The 15,689-nt window shown below is 46.3% G+C and overlaps 3 protein-coding genes across 3 annotated transcripts; 1 reads left to right on the forward strand and 2 right to left on the reverse strand.

The window, feature by feature from the left end:
- Positions 1-682: 682 nt before the first annotated feature.
- Positions 683-5,155, reverse strand: LOC6590813 (protein lap1). The gene is made up of 6 exons (XM_002016634.2): positions 4,905-5,155; positions 4,579-4,789; positions 4,381-4,516; positions 4,028-4,317; positions 2,179-3,969; positions 683-2,114 (listed from the first exon to the last, which is right to left on the reverse strand). Exons 2-6 carry the CDS (start codon positions 4,729-4,731, stop codon positions 1,938-1,940), a joined length of 2,547 nt encoding a protein of 848 aa, XP_002016670.2. The 5' UTR covers positions 4,732-4,789; positions 4,905-5,155; the 3' UTR covers positions 683-1,937.
- A 2,201-nt stretch (positions 5,156-7,356) lies between these two features.
- Positions 7,357-7,762, reverse strand: LOC6590814. The gene is made up of 2 exons (XM_002016635.2): positions 7,712-7,762; positions 7,357-7,650 (listed from the first exon to the last, which is right to left on the reverse strand). Exon 2 carries the CDS (start codon positions 7,647-7,649, stop codon positions 7,485-7,487), a length of 165 nt encoding a protein of 54 aa, XP_002016671.1. The 5' UTR covers position 7,650; positions 7,712-7,762; the 3' UTR covers positions 7,357-7,484.
- A 645-nt stretch (positions 7,763-8,407) lies between these two features.
- On the forward strand, positions 8,408-11,025 carry LOC6590815 (alkyldihydroxyacetonephosphate synthase). The gene is made up of 5 exons (XM_026985374.1): positions 8,408-8,535; positions 8,886-8,972; positions 9,034-10,222; positions 10,293-10,397; positions 10,462-11,025. The coding sequence occupies exons 1-5, from the start codon at positions 8,408-8,410 to the stop codon at positions 10,858-10,860; spliced, it is 1,908 nt and encodes a 635-aa protein (XP_026841175.1). The 3' UTR covers positions 10,861-11,025.
- The last annotated feature ends 4,664 nt before the right edge of the window (positions 11,026-15,689 follow it).

The raw sequence follows: 15,689 nt of genomic DNA on the forward strand, positions 1-15,689 counted from the left end.
TTCCTGGCGCCCGCCAACGGCTTCTTCGACTCGATGCACAGTGGGTGCCGACAGAGATTTTTGGAGTAAAATCTATGGATATCAGTCGTCGATAGGGAGATGAAGACTTGCTGCAAAAGAGATCTTCCGACAAGGTTTGCTTATTGGATACTTTGGTGGTAATTAGTTTCCTTGAAAGATAAGTATCTTTATTATTAGTTCAGATAGTTGAAGTATTGGCCCAGCGAATAGTCTGCCAAAGTATCAGTCATTTATCCTATCCGATCACACTGTACAATATTCGGTTGCGCTTTTTCGTTGCCTACTTTCCAGTTGAATTTACCACCGCGCTGTTTGCACAGTTTTTATGCAAATATATTCTCCAAAAGTGCCGCAACAGACAACATTCGTTGACGCTGATGATGTTGTTGTGGGCTGGGCACGTGGGGATTAGTGGTGTCCATACCCCAACCCGGAGTCCACTGCCGGATAGCGTGCCTCGCTGGGTGTCGGGCTGGCTGGCACACAACAAATGTCGCCAACAATTAATTTCCATAGATAATTGCCTGTCGATAACGACAGCGGCAGCCCGGGGACATTAATCATTAGGCCCGGCTGTTGAGTAGCTGGTTGTGTTCTTGGTCTTTTCCGGCTCTGTTGTCTGCCGGCGGCTCGATAAGATTTAATCAAAACTATGGCGAAATGACAAAGTGAAAGTTGTATTTCAGTGATTTGTTGTAACGCTCTTAAATCAAATTGAATTGGCAAAATGTGTGCGCTGGCTTAAGTTAGCTAGATTTTTATGCATGTATGTGTGTGTGGTGCGGGGTGTGGAGGTGTGTGGTGTTCTATATACTAGATAAATTGAATGAATATAGGAGTGCAGTGCTCAACTTTGAATAACCAGCTACAATAGAACATAATACTGATCACAACGCCAATAGAATAGAACAATAGAATAGAATTCGCTCACTCGCTACTTTCGTTTCGTTAACAATTTTCCGCGGAAAATAATGGTTGGTTCGATACATTTCTCTGAATTGGACAATAAATACGGAGTATGCGTATGTGTAAATATATATATATATCGAATTTATATTGCTGCACCATAACAACTAACATAAACAGCAACTATCCTTTGTTCGTAATCAATCGAGTAATTCGTCTATACATATACTTAATTTTGGGGCACAAATTTGAACAACGCTGGGCGTAGAGTAGGCGCTAGTTGTAGGTATTTTTTGTCTGATTATCGTGTCTATATACTTGTTAATGTGCGTATATATACCTATAATCGACGCTAATTGCACTATTTCAATAAATACGAGTATTTAGTGCCGTCCGTGCCTCCCAGCTTGAGATACAAATGCGTTATACATTTTAGCTAGTTATTTCCGCTATGGGATCGAAGAAGTTCTAAATGTCTATAATTCATAATTGACACAACTAAATATTGCCTTTGCTGATCGCTTACATAACTATTTACAAAAAATACTGAGTAGCTTAAATTAGTTTTGGATAAATCAAAGCAAATACAGTCATTTAAAGTAACAAATTCATAGAACCAAATTCGGAATCAAGCTTAAGTGTAAAATGAAATGATGAGTATACCACGTTACAGACTATAAATACAAATATCATCCATATCATGAGGTTCTTCATCTAGTTGTCGAGTAGTTACTTCATCTAGGTATGTGGAAAATGGCAGTTTGGATGCACCTATCTATCAAATATGAAAAGCTTAGGCTCTGTTAGCTGGCAACAGTTTTCTATGACTGATCTGTGGATAGCCAGGGCGGAAGAGGGCGCGATTTATCAACTAACATTATGGTAGATCCAAGCGGTTTGATCCTATATCGGCGGCTATTTAGCTCATTTGAAAAATGCTGTAGAAAAATGCACAAAAAGTCTTCGGTCTCGTGATGGGAATCGGTTTGGGCTTAGAAACAAATGGTCCATCATTTTCTTGACAACATTATGTTCATGACAGTGCCGCTGTTAAGCAGCACCCGTTTGGCATCCTTTAGATTGGCATTGGTCAGGTCGTAGCCGTCTATCTCAAGCAACTTGTCGTTGAGGCTCAACAGGCGAGCGGCGTTTGTATTGGGCGTAACGGCACTCACAAAGATGCCAACCTAAAAAAGGCAACAATTAGAGTTCATTTCATCACGTAAACAGAATTGGCATGAAAATACTCACGTGATTGAGCAGCTCAGCTACTTCAAAGCCCATGCTGTTCTCCCATTTGAGGGTAACCTGCTTGACCGTCGGATTCTTGTGGACGCCAAAGATCCAGGTTGACTTTTTGTGACTTGCTCTGGAAGTGTTGTTGGTGGCCGTGGAGTTCATCGAGTGCTGCGACAAGCTATCATCCAGCTCTTCCTCTTCGTCCTCGGGGCTCTGCTCCAGATTGCTAACATTGTTTTGGTAGTCCAGCTGTTCGATGGGCTCTTCTTCCTGGGCACCGATCGCCGTGGTCTTAAAGTTGCTATTCAGAGCATCCTGATAGATCGTTTGCTCCATCTGCAGCTGCTGCTGCTGTTGCTTGCGCTGTCTCATGGACTCGTAGAGATTAAGATCCTCTGGCGTTTTCTTGGTATATACTCTAGCTATATGGTAGGGTGGCGGCTCTAATCGAGGTGGCGGCACTGCCTGCTGCTGCTGCTGTGGCTGCAAGGGCTGCAATTCGTATTCCTGGTCACCGTTCAGATGTGTGGTGGGTAAGGTGTTGGCCTCGACGTACAACTGCTGATAGTGCGCCTCGTAGTTGACCAGGGGCAGGCCGTAGTACTCTTGTGTAGGAACCGGAAGCTGCTGCGTCGTAGCCGGCTGCTGATAGACACCGTAGATGTGAGCGTTCTCCGGCGCAACGCCGTATATTGCACTTGCCGCGGCCTGATCCACAACATCTTGCTCGGCATTGGTATGGTCGGTATCACAGTGAACTTGGCCATTGGGCACTACGCGGGCCTCCCTCACCTCATTGGCGTTTGCCGACGTCGCTGCTGCCTGGGCTTGCCTAACGTATTTCGCCATTTGGCGCAGCTCCTTGGGATACGGAGTGGGCGATCGCATCAATCGAACCGACCCCGCCATCTGGTCCGGCGTTGGCGTTGGCGGTGCAGCTACGTAGCTGGGATAACTGGGCGCCGGCTGCGTTTTGGCATTGCTCAATATGGTGGCCTCCTCGGCAAAGCAGATGCGCCGCGAAGGACTCGCATGCGGATGCTGCTGATTGGCGTACACAAACTCGTACTGCTCTTGGGCCTGCTGCTGGGCCTGCATACTGTTCATCTTGAAGGTGACCTGGGGCAGCATGAAGCAGGTCAACTGTGTCTTTGTACTGGCATCCAAGTATTGCAGAGGCACCAGGGGCTGCGACTGATTGTCGCTTAGCCACAGTGAGGTGAGATTCACTAGGTTCAGCATGGAGACGGGCAGCGCATTAATATAGTTGTTGACCACGTTGATGACCTTCAGCTTTCCCAGGTTTCCGATGTTTTGGGGCAGCGCTGACAACTGATTGTTGGCCATACTCAAGACACTCAGCTGCTGGCAGCTGCAAAGCTCGTCGGGCAACTGGCGGAGCTGATTCTCATCGGCGAAGAGAAACCGCAGACTTCGCAGCATTCCAATGGTGCTGGGCAGGCGGATCAACTTGTTGTGGCTGAGGACCAGCTCCTCCAGCTGCTCCAAGTAGCTGATGCTATCGGGAAGCTCTGTCAGCCCGTTCGACTCGCACTTGAACGTCACCAGAGATTTTAGCATGCCGACGCTGAAGGGGAATGCTTCCAGGTTGTTGGAGCAAATTGAAAGAACTTCCACATTTCGCCAGTTGCTCAGCTCGCTGGGCAGTGTGTCCAGAAGATTGCCGTTGGCCTCAAAGTGCTGGAGTTCGCGCAGTTTACCAATGTTGGCGGACACGCGGCGAATTTGATTGAAGTCGATCCACAGCTCTCGCAATGATTTCAGCTCTCCAACGACTTCGGGCTGCAAATTGATTGAAATTTAAGTGACTCTTAATTATCATATTCTGTGCTTCACTCACAAGCTCTGTGAACTCATTGCCTCCAATGTCCAGTCGCTGAAGATTCACTAGCCGCACCATAGACTTGGGCAGCGTGATGAGATTGTTGAGACGTAGCTCGAGAATCCTCAGATTGACCAGCCGTCCAAAGTTGGCTGGAAGAAACTCCAGGTACGTTTCGTTCAACAGCAGCTCCTGCAGGGATATGAGCGAGGTAACTGCATCTGGAAGACGTTGTAGGCTGTTGCAACTCAGATCCAGTCGGGTTAAATGCTTGCAGGCCTTGATTTCATCGGGTACATTTACAATCACTGAAAGGACACAAGGATCCATGAGCATCTTTTAGCAGATATAGAGTTCTCATTCTCACTCACGATTCCGATTGAGATCCAAATTCTGTAGCTGGCGCAGACTGCCAATAGCCTGGGGAATGCTCTCCAGATTGTTGCTGTTCACATGGAGCACACGTAGGCCCTGGCAGTAAAACAACTGCGGTGGCAAAGATTGCAGCTGAAGAAGGCAAAAGGAACGTTAGCAGGAAGCAGTCTCCAACAAAGTGGCTCCGGACTCACCCGGGTGGTGCTCAGGTAGAGCTCCTCCAGCGTCCGCTCGTGCTGCCAGACCTCGGGGAAGTCGGTGAGCGGTGTATTGCTATAGTCCAGCTTGTCAATCACCTCCTCGTGCTTGAATTTGAAGCAAGGAAAGCATTTGCTCAGGAGCGGCATCTTTAGTTGTACATATGTATATTGCTAGTCGTTCGATATTAAGGCACGGTTCGGGTGGCTGCAAAGGAAGAAGAGCAACTGTCAGATATGTATGTACACACCACATGCATATATGGTGCGGTAAAGCAGGCTGGCCTAATGGGGTCGAGCCGAGGGCTTGGCGCATAGCTCACCTATGATTCATCGCCGAAGTTGGAGCATTACTGTGGGTCCTGCTCCATTACATTCCAAAGCCATTGACATTCTTCTCTTTTCTCGGCTTGTTATTGTTCTGTCCACCAACACTAACATGCACACACACACCCACACTGGCATACACAAAAGAGACTTCTTAAGCCTCTCTTTGTTGCTCTTGTGCAGGCACCTGGCTATGCTTGTGGTTTCCCCTAAACTTTCATACTAATTAAATATTATTCGGTTTTTTTTAAACCATTTATTGCGGTTTTATTTAATGTTTTTCACTTAAAACGGCAAGCAGTGTGACCGAAATATACCGAAACATACCATCTCATTTAAAAAATATACCGTAAATATACTGACGAATTCAAGTTCTTATAACATATTCATCGTTTTTGATATTCCATCGAATATTACTAGCTATATAGAACATTTAGCCATGCCCATATAATTTTATACGATTAATGAATAAATATTCTACAAGATTGGTTAGTTTTTATTTGTTGCTTTTATTGTATTTTGACTAAAACAAGGTTTAAACAAAATAGCTCAACAAAAAATCAGTTGCAATGTTGCTGGTAGTTAAAGACATGATGCGTAGCAACATTTGTGCATGGAATTAGCAACATTTGTGCATGGAATGGGACTCATTGTTGCAATAGCGAAACTGCGGCGAATCGGGTATTGCCTATATTTCAAGCTATATAGATTTGCCCACTTAGCTTTATCCCATAGATAAATGCATTTTCTACAAGATTGCTTCTTTTAATTACCTTAATATATTTTATTTTGACCAAAAAACGGTTTTCAAGTAAATGTGGCCGCAACTTTTGTGTATGGAATGCGCAACATTTGTGTATGGAATGAGACTCATTGTTGCTAAAGCGAACTGGGGCGAACTGCGGCGAACTGCGGCGAATTCAAATTTTCTCATATTTTTTGTTCCGTTGAATAATACTCTTTATATAGAACATTTAGCCATGCCCACTCAATTTTGTACGATTGACGAATCAATTCTTTACATGATTGGCCTATTCGAAATACTTGCATTTATTGGATTTCTGTATAACATTGAAAATTAAATTAATAGATTGATGAAATTGACAAAAATACCATGGGAGCGCGGCGAAAATCAGTATTTCTACAGTATGACCCTCAGAACAGCACCGAAATATACGGTCTCATTTGAAAAATATACCGTAAATATATTGATTATAAAATTGATATCGATTCTGTTATTATCGCTGGCTTAGTTCAGAAGTTGACAAATAGATGTCGCCAGAAAGTAGCCGTTTGGCTTCAAAAAAACAAAGCCAAAACAACAAAAAAAAACGTAGTTTTAAAAACGCAGTGCATTTGCTAACAAAATGTTGTACCATTTGCTAATTTAATATTTGTTTTCCACTTCCTGGCTGCGTGCGCGTGTGCTCACTTTTGATAACGAAGGTGTGTAAACTTGGCAATAAAGTAAGCAACCAATCAGGGAAAAAAGGCATTTTCGAAGTTTCAAAGTACAAATAGGTTTATGCGAATACCGAATAGCCGCCAATTAAAGGCCTGCCCGATGCCCCATCCCACAATAAACTTTGACCGGTCAGTGTCGTCAGGTTTTCATGTGTCGTTGTGAGAAAATTGTACAAATAACGGCCACTTTGTTGTTAATTTTTGTATTTTTTTTTGTTTTTGTGTCGTTGAAGCATTGACGAATTTACACTTCAGACAATTGTTAAACTATACAGCATAGTGCAAATAGCTACGTAATAAACCACTGACAGGCCAGCTATTTGCAAGAGAAAACATTGTGCGAGACAGTGTGGATCGGTAAATGAAGGTGGAGATTGGAGATCTCTCAGTTTCGGTTTAAAAGCTGTACGCTGCAGTTGATTCCCTTTCCGCCGGATAAGTCGTTGTGAGTGGATATGGATCGGATTGTGAATGGATTATGGTTCCGTATTGCCCCGAAATGTTGATTAAAGTGCGTCCCACTAAGGTTTTTAGATACATACACTATAATGCCGTTTATTGTTTAAATTGGATCCAATGCCCACTGCTGTTTTTCCCACAGTTTACCTAGTGGATTCGCCTTGTTAGTTAATCCCCCATAACGGTTCGATTTACATGAAAAATTAACAAACATCTGCTATGGCTTTCACAACCAATTATCACCGTTCCGCGGCATTCTGTATATACCACACGTATCTTTAATATAGTTCTCGTAGGACGTCATATACAATTAAAACCACCTGTCGGTGTCCATTTCATTGAAATAACTATTCTATGATTCACACTGGCACACGCACCATAAAAACGATAGCGATACGGAAACGGGTAGTACAACCCCCAAGCCGAATCCACCCCCACTTGGGCGGACATACATACGTACATATATCAGGCTCTCCCTGGGCTCTTGTCAGGGCAGGTTCATCCCCAGTTAGAAAGAGAGCAGTGTAAGAGAGCGAATCGGTTGGATATCGGTTTTTATTGCATCTTTTGTGTAATTCTAATGAGTCTTCAATAATATCTTCTGGGACTTTTTCTCCCACAGAAGATCTTGATTAATTTTGATTTGAACACCACTACTTCTTCGTGCCCTTGCCCTTCTTAGAGCCCTTCGACTGCTTCACTGGTGACGTCTCCGATGCTGATGCAGTGGAGGTGGCCAGTGCCGGATCGGTACTGGGGGCTTTCTCTTGGGCCCCCTTTTTGGAGCTCTTGGCCGAATCTTTCTTCTTGGACGGCATGCTGCAATGGATAGACTATGAATTTTCGCGTTGTAACAATAGTTATTTTTGAATTTTTATACCTTCAATTAATTTTGAAAAATGCAAAACAAAAGTTTGTTTTCGTAGAACCGATAGCACAAAAATTGATGCGTAGCTCTCGGAATTTGGGGAAGAACTGATTTTACAAATGCTAATGATTATGCTTCTTAGAAACATACTAATTCAGGATTGCTTTGTTTTTGATTTTCTTTTGAATCCGAACCGTTTCGTGAATCGGTTGACGACTCAAATTAATTCAACCGCCGCCCTCATTTGGCGCCTGCCACGGGGGGCTGCTACTCTCCAGCCTTGCGCAGTGGGACTTCTGCTCTCCCACTCTCTCTCTCTCTCTCTATGTGTTTCCGGGTCCGTGCGACCAATGCTTTCATTTTCCTGCATTTGTGAAAACGAAGCCAAAGAGCGTGCACCAAGACCTAGGGCCGCCAAAGTTTTCTAGTGCAATTTCTGTTTAAGTAATTTTAGTTATTAGTGCAAAAGTACAACTAATTCATAAGCAATCATAGGCGCACAATACCTAATAGATAAATCATTTTACAATACAAACAAGCAGGCGACGGTTATTCCGACATCACGCTACGTCGAATAAAACATAATATCGATTTTGGGCTCACGTGAAAGCCGGATAGCGTTTTCAAAACTCCGACGGGCTGTGCGACTTGTGTCTAAAAGTATTATAAATAAACTACGCCAAGTGCAATAAACTTGAAAAGAGAATAATGGCAGCCAAACGGAATAATGTCACCACAGACGTGCCGGAATCATCTGTGGCGCCGGCCGAAGGAACCGCCCTCACCCTGGACACACGCGTTTCGCTTCGCGTGGATAGTGTCATACCCAAAAAGCGGTGAGTCCATTGTTCATACTGGAATACCCTTACAGGGGATACGATGCCTGTGCCTGTGTACATACAGGCATTATTCTTGTTTATATATAAAATGCCTACTCTATAGCCATGTTCGTCTGTCTGTTTCCATGCGTGTCTAAAATATATCTTTCTGAATTTTTGTACAGAAATTGTAAGGCAAAATACGGGGCCTGAGCTGTTACCAATAATTAAATGTAGCATACAAAAAATGTCCGATTTGTTGGCTCTTCTTCGAGAATTCGACTATTTTAGACTAGCTTCCAGGGAATTTCCATATTTCTTACCAATAATTACTGATTCTTGATCCATATTATTTTTTCCTAAAACAGACAAGAAACGTTGAAGTGGTTTGGCTGGGGCTACAACGACTCGCAGTTCTATGGCCAGGATGGCATCATCTGTTTTCGTGGTGACAAGTGAGTATCCATGGCAAAGGTAGTAGACTCGATTCTGAGCTGTTTAATCTCTCTGCAATAGATACCCCTTGGGTGGATGCGAATTGCGGAACTTTACCAAATGGGTGGAGAAAAAATTCGAGCTTACTGTGGACCCCAGCAAGCCGTATCCCCAGCTGCCGCAGACGTATCCAAGACCCGTGGAGAATGCGCCCTTTCTGACCGAGCTGCGGGGCAGCACCAAGGTGGAGCACTCGCTAGAAGGAATTGACCGTCTGATTCGATGCCACGGCCAGACCCTGAACGACATCTACAGCCTGTGGCACAACAAATTCCATCGCATACCCGACATAGTGGTGTGGCCACATTGCCACGACGAGGTGGTCCAGCTGGTGCGTCTGGCCCACAAGCACAATGTGATGATGGTGCCCTACGGCGGGGGCACGAGTGTATCTGGAGCAATCACCTGTCCGCAGGAGGAGAAGCGAACGATTTGTGCCTTGGATACGTCCCAGATGAATCGGCTGCTGTGGCTCAACCGGGAAAACCTAACCGTCTGCTTTGAAGCGGGCATTGTGGGCCAGGATCTGGAAAGGGTCCTGCGCGAGCAGGGACTCACGGTAGGCCACGAGCCCGACTCCTACGAGTTCAGCACCCTCGGCGGCTGGGTGGCCACCCGGGCCTCGGGCATGAAGAAGAACGTCTACGGCAACATCGAAGATCTCGTGGTGCGGGTGCGCATGGTGACCCCGACCGGAACCCTGGAGCGTGAGTGCAGTGCCCCACGCGTGAGCTGCGGCCCGGACTTTAATCACGTCATCCTCGGATCGGAGGGAACGCTGGGTGTGATCACGGAGGTGGTGTTGAAGGTGCGTCCCCTGCCAGTGGTCAAGCGCTACGGCTCGCTTGCCTTTCCCAACTTCGAGCAGGGAGTGCTTTTCATGCGGGAGGTGGCCCTACGCCGCTGCCAGCCCGCCTCCGTCCGGCTGATGGACAACGAGCAGTTCATGTTCGGCCAGGCCCTCAAGCCGGAGAAGAGCTGGTGGACCAGTCTGGTGGATGGACTGAAGCAGCGCTATGTCACCGCCTGGAAGGGCATCGACCTCAGCGAGATCTGTGCCGCCACCCTGCTCTTCGAGGGTGACCTCAAGGATGTGAAGCGGCAGGAAGCCATCATTTACGAGATCGCAGCAAAGTTCAAGGGCTTTCCTGCTGGCGGACAGAACGGCGAACGTGGCTACATACTGACCTTTGTGATTGCCTATATCAGGGTGAGCCACAAGCAGTCCCTATTTAATCTTCGTTCCCGAAAGACTTAAGCAATTTCCGGTTTCTCCGTAGGATTTTGGCCTGCATCAGGGAATTGTGGCGGAATCATTTGAGACGTCGGTGCCTTGGGATCGTTGCAGTCTGCTCTGTCGATCTGTCAAGCAGCGTGTGGTATCGGTAAGCACATGTCATATCTGTTATGCAGACTGTTCTTAATTCATTCGTTGTCTATGCCATCCAGGAATGCCACAAGCGTCGAATTACGTTCTACACGATATCGTGTCGGGTGACCCAGACCTACGATGCCGGGGCCTGCATCTACTTCTACTTTGGCTTTCGCTGCGTGGACGTGGCCAATCCCGTGGCGCTTTTCGAGGCCATCGAGCACAGTGCCCGCGATGAGATCCTCTCCTGCGGTGGCTCGTTGTCCCACCACCACGGTGTGGGCAAGATCCGTAGTAACTGGTATCGCAAGGCGGTCACCGATACGGGCAGCTCCCTGTACTCGGCGACCAAGCGGCATCTAGATCCGAAGAATATCTTTGCTTTGGGCAATCTGCTGCCGCTGGAGGAGGATATACAGAAGGCAGCAGCATCATCGCCAGCATCACCAGCATCACCACCGAAAGCCAAACTTTAGAGAATTGTTCGTAGAGTTGTGTCCTTAGTCCTTAGTCCTTAGTCCTTGTACTATTCTGAATCCCATCACTGATTTCCTATTAGCTTTTGTGGTTTGTGTTATTTTTGTAACGGGCTCATGTTTTCAATGGGTTTTTATAAATAAATGGAATATTTGTAACTTGTAGATCGGGTGCACTGGGAGAAACTACAAATTCTCCTCTCACAAGATGCGTCTGCAGAGATTGTCATTGATAAATGTCGTTTTTACCAGTGCAGGCTCTGCAGGAGAGGCTCACTTAAGCCAGTTCCAGACATGGCCAATCCCCACGTGTGTGTGCGTGTCGGGGCCTCAGACCAAATTCAAATTGTCGATCATTGTCTTCTCATCTGCTCATCGAAGTCATTTGCGGCTGACGGAGCAGCGTCCGCGCCAGGAGATCAAATGACATCAAGTTGTCAACTTCGTTAGCATGCCACAAGGCACAGGCAAGCAGGCAGCAAGCGGCAAGCAGCATTCAGCATCTCCCTCTTGGCGCACTCCTTGGAACATGGCTAATGGGAATGTGGCAGGCAGGCAGGCAGGCAGGCAAGCAGGCAGGCAGCTGCTTATTGATGGTCGGAGAGGAGTCGTCGTCGACTGTCTGGGCTTGTTACCCCGGCCAGTGGGTATCCATGTCCATGTGCATGGCCCCTAAGCGCCTTTTGGACACGCAAATACACACATACGTACTATACATGGGAGGACTATAAATAAAGATTACAATCAACCAAAAGTTGGCCAAAAGGAGTCCCGTCTAAGCCACGGGACAGCCGCCTGGAAATTGTCAGCAATTAACCCGCGGGTCAGTCGCAGTCGCATTCGCAGTCCTTCCTGCCGTGATTTATGCCCCCAAGCAGCCTTAAAGTCACACACAATCCAGGCAGGCCAAGAGAGAGTACGATAGAGGGATGGAGGGAGAGAGCAGATAAATGCCATCCTGACACATTCTCAGAGAATAAAACAAAGTTGGATGCGGCCTGATGGATTTGCTACCTAAGTGGAAGAGGGAGGGAGATGTGCATACCTCATTTGCATGGAGTGATCTGCAGAGAGAGGGAGGAAGAGATCAGTTCTGTTGCATGCAAGGTGTATTTAAACAAGGTGAGGCAGTCAAGAGTTTGGCATACGCCCAGAGAAATGTATTAGACAAAAAGGCAAACAATTAAATAACTCAGTCGATTCGCGAGAGCACTCTCTGGAAATGCCTTACCTTCTGTTAACACACTTTGTATGCAATGAAGAAATTCCGAAGAGAACACAATGCCTTGCTCTTACCAACAACAACAACAACAACAACAGCAGCAGCGTTTAAGCCAAGCTAACCCATTAAAGCCGTCTGCCCACGCTCGGCTGACGTCGCCGTCGCCGTCGCTGCCTTGGTTTCCGTTGCCTCGGCAGCGGGCCGAGTCGCACCTGGCGCTCAGTCGCAACTTTGGCGACCGAGCAACAACATCACGTCGCAGGAAACGAACCACTCGCGTGACAGTTCCACAGAAGTTGTAGTTTTCATTAGAACTGTTCTGCGAGAGAGAGAGAGAGAGAGAGCGAGAGAGCGTGCAGTAAGTGTGAGAGCAACTCCGAAAGAAAGAGATCTCCTCCCAGCTTCAGTCGGCGGCACCACTTCTCTTGTTCGTGCTGCATTTGCTCTTCGTATGTATGTGTTGCCTGCAACATCGTGGCGCGGCTTTCGATTTCCTATTACTGTTTTTGATGTTGCATTCGTCTGTAAACGTGCGTGCGTGTGTGTGTGTGTGTGTTGTGTTGTGGGAAAAATGCAACAAATTATATGGCCGCTGGTTTTTGTGTTTTTTGTTAATTAAAAACGTTTTGTCGCTTGTAATTGAGCCTCTAATGGGCCGCAAAAACAGTGAAACAGGTGCGTGAGCATCAGCCAAAACGAGTCCACGCTAAAGCGAGTCAATAAAGAAAAAACAAACAGAAAACATAGCAAATAAAACCATTAAAAGTGCATTAGAAACATGATCAACCTTTCCACCACGTCCCAGAGATAGAGAGAGAGAGACAGACATTCTAACTGCCTTTCATCAGTCAACCCATCAGTCAGGCACTCATTCACTTTGCCAGTTTTAATGCACCTGCCATGACTCGTCATAAGCCAGAGATGCCCCTTAATGCGTCTCGAACTCTCGAGCGAACCGGCCTTTGGAGTCATTAAAAAGAAACAATTTCGCACTAAAAATTCAACCCACATGGGTCGGGTCGCTCGAGTGTTTTATAAGAGTATCCAACCATAAACCAAGCTCAAAAAGAGCATAATAATAAAATCAGGCAAAAGGCAGAGACATTTGGTTGGGGCTTTGCTTTTGACCAATTTAAGTTTTCGTGGCTGCAACGCCAACGCAAAATTCTCAGTTGCGATATTTGGTTTATGAGTTCTTTGCGGCTTGTGTGGGCTTATTGGGGAAGGCTTTAAATTTGGGCTTAGTACTGGTGGCCTTGGAATGCCTCAGAGGAAACCGCTTTTGGGAGGATTTGTGGATTTTGAATGCATATCAGTTGGAAATTCCTCAAAATATTCCAACAGACAGAATTCCCATGCTCAGAGAAGAGCATTCTCATATATCGCCCCCAACTGCTTTGTAACTCTAGAAATTCCAAGAATAACCATCCGTGAGCGGGCAATATCAAATCTACCCATTCCCCCTCACTTTTTGCATACTTGTACGCGTCATGACAACTCTGGACAGGGATTATAGAAACGTGTCTTTAATGTATCCCATAGATGTTTGAACTGCTCATCAGTTTGACGTTGAACAAATGTTAGCCTGCACGTTCAGCATAAATGAGGCATTAAGCCACAATTGCCAATGAACCCCAACAACAGAATCGGAGGCAAGTGCAGTCAAGGCGGGCTTAATTAACATGCAACTGGCAACGTTCCCGTCAGCAACAACAACAACCTAACGACAACAACACGTTGGAAAAAAGTGCAATCCCAAGCTATCAAAAAGCGAAAAAAGGTTTCCCTTTTGGTTTTTTGCGCTGTGTGTTTTGGCTAGAAGGTGACGAAGACGTCGAGCAGTCTTTGTTTTGCCCATCACAAGACTAATGATGCTGGGGCCGCATGCAAGGCCTTCGCCCTGCAGCTGTTAATTAAACAGAGGAAGAGGAGGAAGAACTGCAGCATCCAAAAGCAATTACGGTAGCAGAGGCAGAGATACAGTGGCAGAGACAGCGGCAGCGGCAGTAGAAGCAACAATCATCAACGGCAGACGCAACAGCAACAAATAAAGCAACATGTAAGTACACACAAACACACAAAATTATGGGAGTTAAGATTTCTAGAATTCCTAGATTCCAATGAAATCGTCCCTTTCCTTCTTGAGCTCCATGGAATAGGTCTAGCCACCCCTTTTGCTGAGTGCCTCAGAGTGCTGCTGCCTCTGGACTTTCTTTCAGGCTGCTGCCAAAGCAGGAGCTGTGACAAAAGCAGCAGCAGCGGCAGCAACAGTAGCAGCCTCCCCATCGACTTTCTAAGCCAGTTGCCAATTTGGTGCATTTCGCCGATTTGGCAAGAGTCAGGAAAACTGGCCAAACCTAAAACAGGCAACAGGCAACAGGCTACTGGCAACAGGCAACTGGCAACTGGCAGTGCAAACAGCCATGGACAGTGGCTGTCGTCAATTGTTTACCGGGTCCCCGCCACTGAGAAGACGACTGCAGACCGAAGACCGGGGACCAAAGATTGCAGACGCCAGACAAAGATGCAGTCGTAGTCCCAGGTCCACGTCGAAGTCGAAGACTGGGTCGCGTGTTTGACACAAATGCCGCGAATAGTTTTGAAGGCGGTTTGGCCTCACTGCGACTTATGGTCAAAACCACCGCTGACTTGTGCAAACAAGAAGTGTGTGTCCGTCCGTCTGTCTGGGTGTGTACTTATCTGTGTGCCGGCTGCGACTTCCTGTGACTCTGCTGATTGCGTTTTAATAAGCCGCGGCGAGTAGCTCCGAGATACTTTTCAGCGGACCAATGTTGCATGTTTGCTTAAAGTAGCCGCTCAGCAGACGCCCAAAGAACCAATAATCAGGCAACGACAAGAGCACGCAAAGTATGCCATGGGGCCTGGGCATTTGACTCGCGTGCCACTCCTGGTGGGTCACCATGGGTTAAAGTTGCTCGTGTTGGCCCCCAGGCTATCTGCCCACAGAAATCTCTTTTCGATTGTCTTTTTTCATTCATTGAACTCGAGGCGTATTTAATGAATACTTCCAATCTCATAAGAGATGGTCTTGAAGGCTGCTGGAATAAAATACCTTTCTTTGTCCACAGATTTATCTTCTATTCTTTGAAAATTCCTAAACTACATGCTTGGATATGCATCAATAATTACCAGTGAAGTACGAATTGTTTAGAGCTAATCAATAAAAAAACAAAGCTTTGGATAATAGTTCTACAAAATCGAAAATCCATAAATTCCTTGCTGATGGATTAATGAAACCTTTTGAGGCCATCATTAGGTCTGCATAATACAATAATCGCTGTATCCGTAGATCGATCACCGAGCCCAATGGAAACAATGGGAAAACTTTTATTGTCCAGCAGCAACAATTTCCATTTATCTGGCCATTGTGCGGCGGCAACGGCGGCGGCGGCGGCGGCTTTGAAGCCAAGATCCATGGAATCGGGCTTGTGGTTGTTCCGACTCCCGCTTGGGGCATTCGTATTTGCCATTTGGCAATTTGTCGTTGAAATACGGCAAGTGTTCGAGTGTCGGACGGACTGAGATGCCAGGCATGCTCGTAAGTGGCCAAGTATCTTTTATCCATAAGCCGGGCTACACTGTTGCA

The sequence above is a fragment of the Drosophila persimilis genome, unplaced genomic scaffold, assembly GCF_003286085.1.
Source record: "Drosophila persimilis strain 14011-0111.01,24,50 unplaced genomic scaffold, DperRS2 tig00000002-arrow-pilon, whole genome shotgun sequence".
NCBI classification, from domain to species: Eukaryota; Metazoa; Arthropoda; class Insecta; order Diptera; family Drosophilidae; genus Drosophila; species Drosophila persimilis.

Coding starts and splice junctions, on each gene's coding strand:
- LOC6590814 (XM_002016635.2), bottom strand. CDS start 7,649: ATGCCGTCCAAGAAGAAAGATTCGGCCAAGAGCTCCAAAAAGGGGGCC.
- LOC6590815 (XM_026985374.1), top strand. CDS start 8,408: ATGGCAGCCAAACGGAATAATGTCACCACAGACGTGCCGGAATCATCT. Junction 8,536..8,885: donor AGTGTCATACCCAAAAAGCG/GTGAGTCCATTG, acceptor TTCCTAAAACAG/ACAAGAAACGTTGAAGTGGT. Junction 10,398..10,461: donor TCAAGCAGCGTGTGGTATCG/GTAAGCACATGT, acceptor TATGCCATCCAG/GAATGCCACAAGCGTCGAAT.
- LOC6590813 (XM_002016634.2), bottom strand. CDS start 4,731: ATGCCGCTCCTGAGCAAATGCTTTCCTTGCTTCAAATTCAAGCACGAG. Junction 4,517..4,578: donor TCTACCTGAGCACCACCCGG/GTGAGTCCGGAG, acceptor TGCCTTCTTCAG/CTGCAATCTTTGCCACCGCA. Junction 3,970..4,027: donor GCAATGAGTTCACAGAGCTT/GTGAGTGAAGCA, acceptor ATCAATTTGCAG/CCCGAAGTCGTTGGAGAGCT.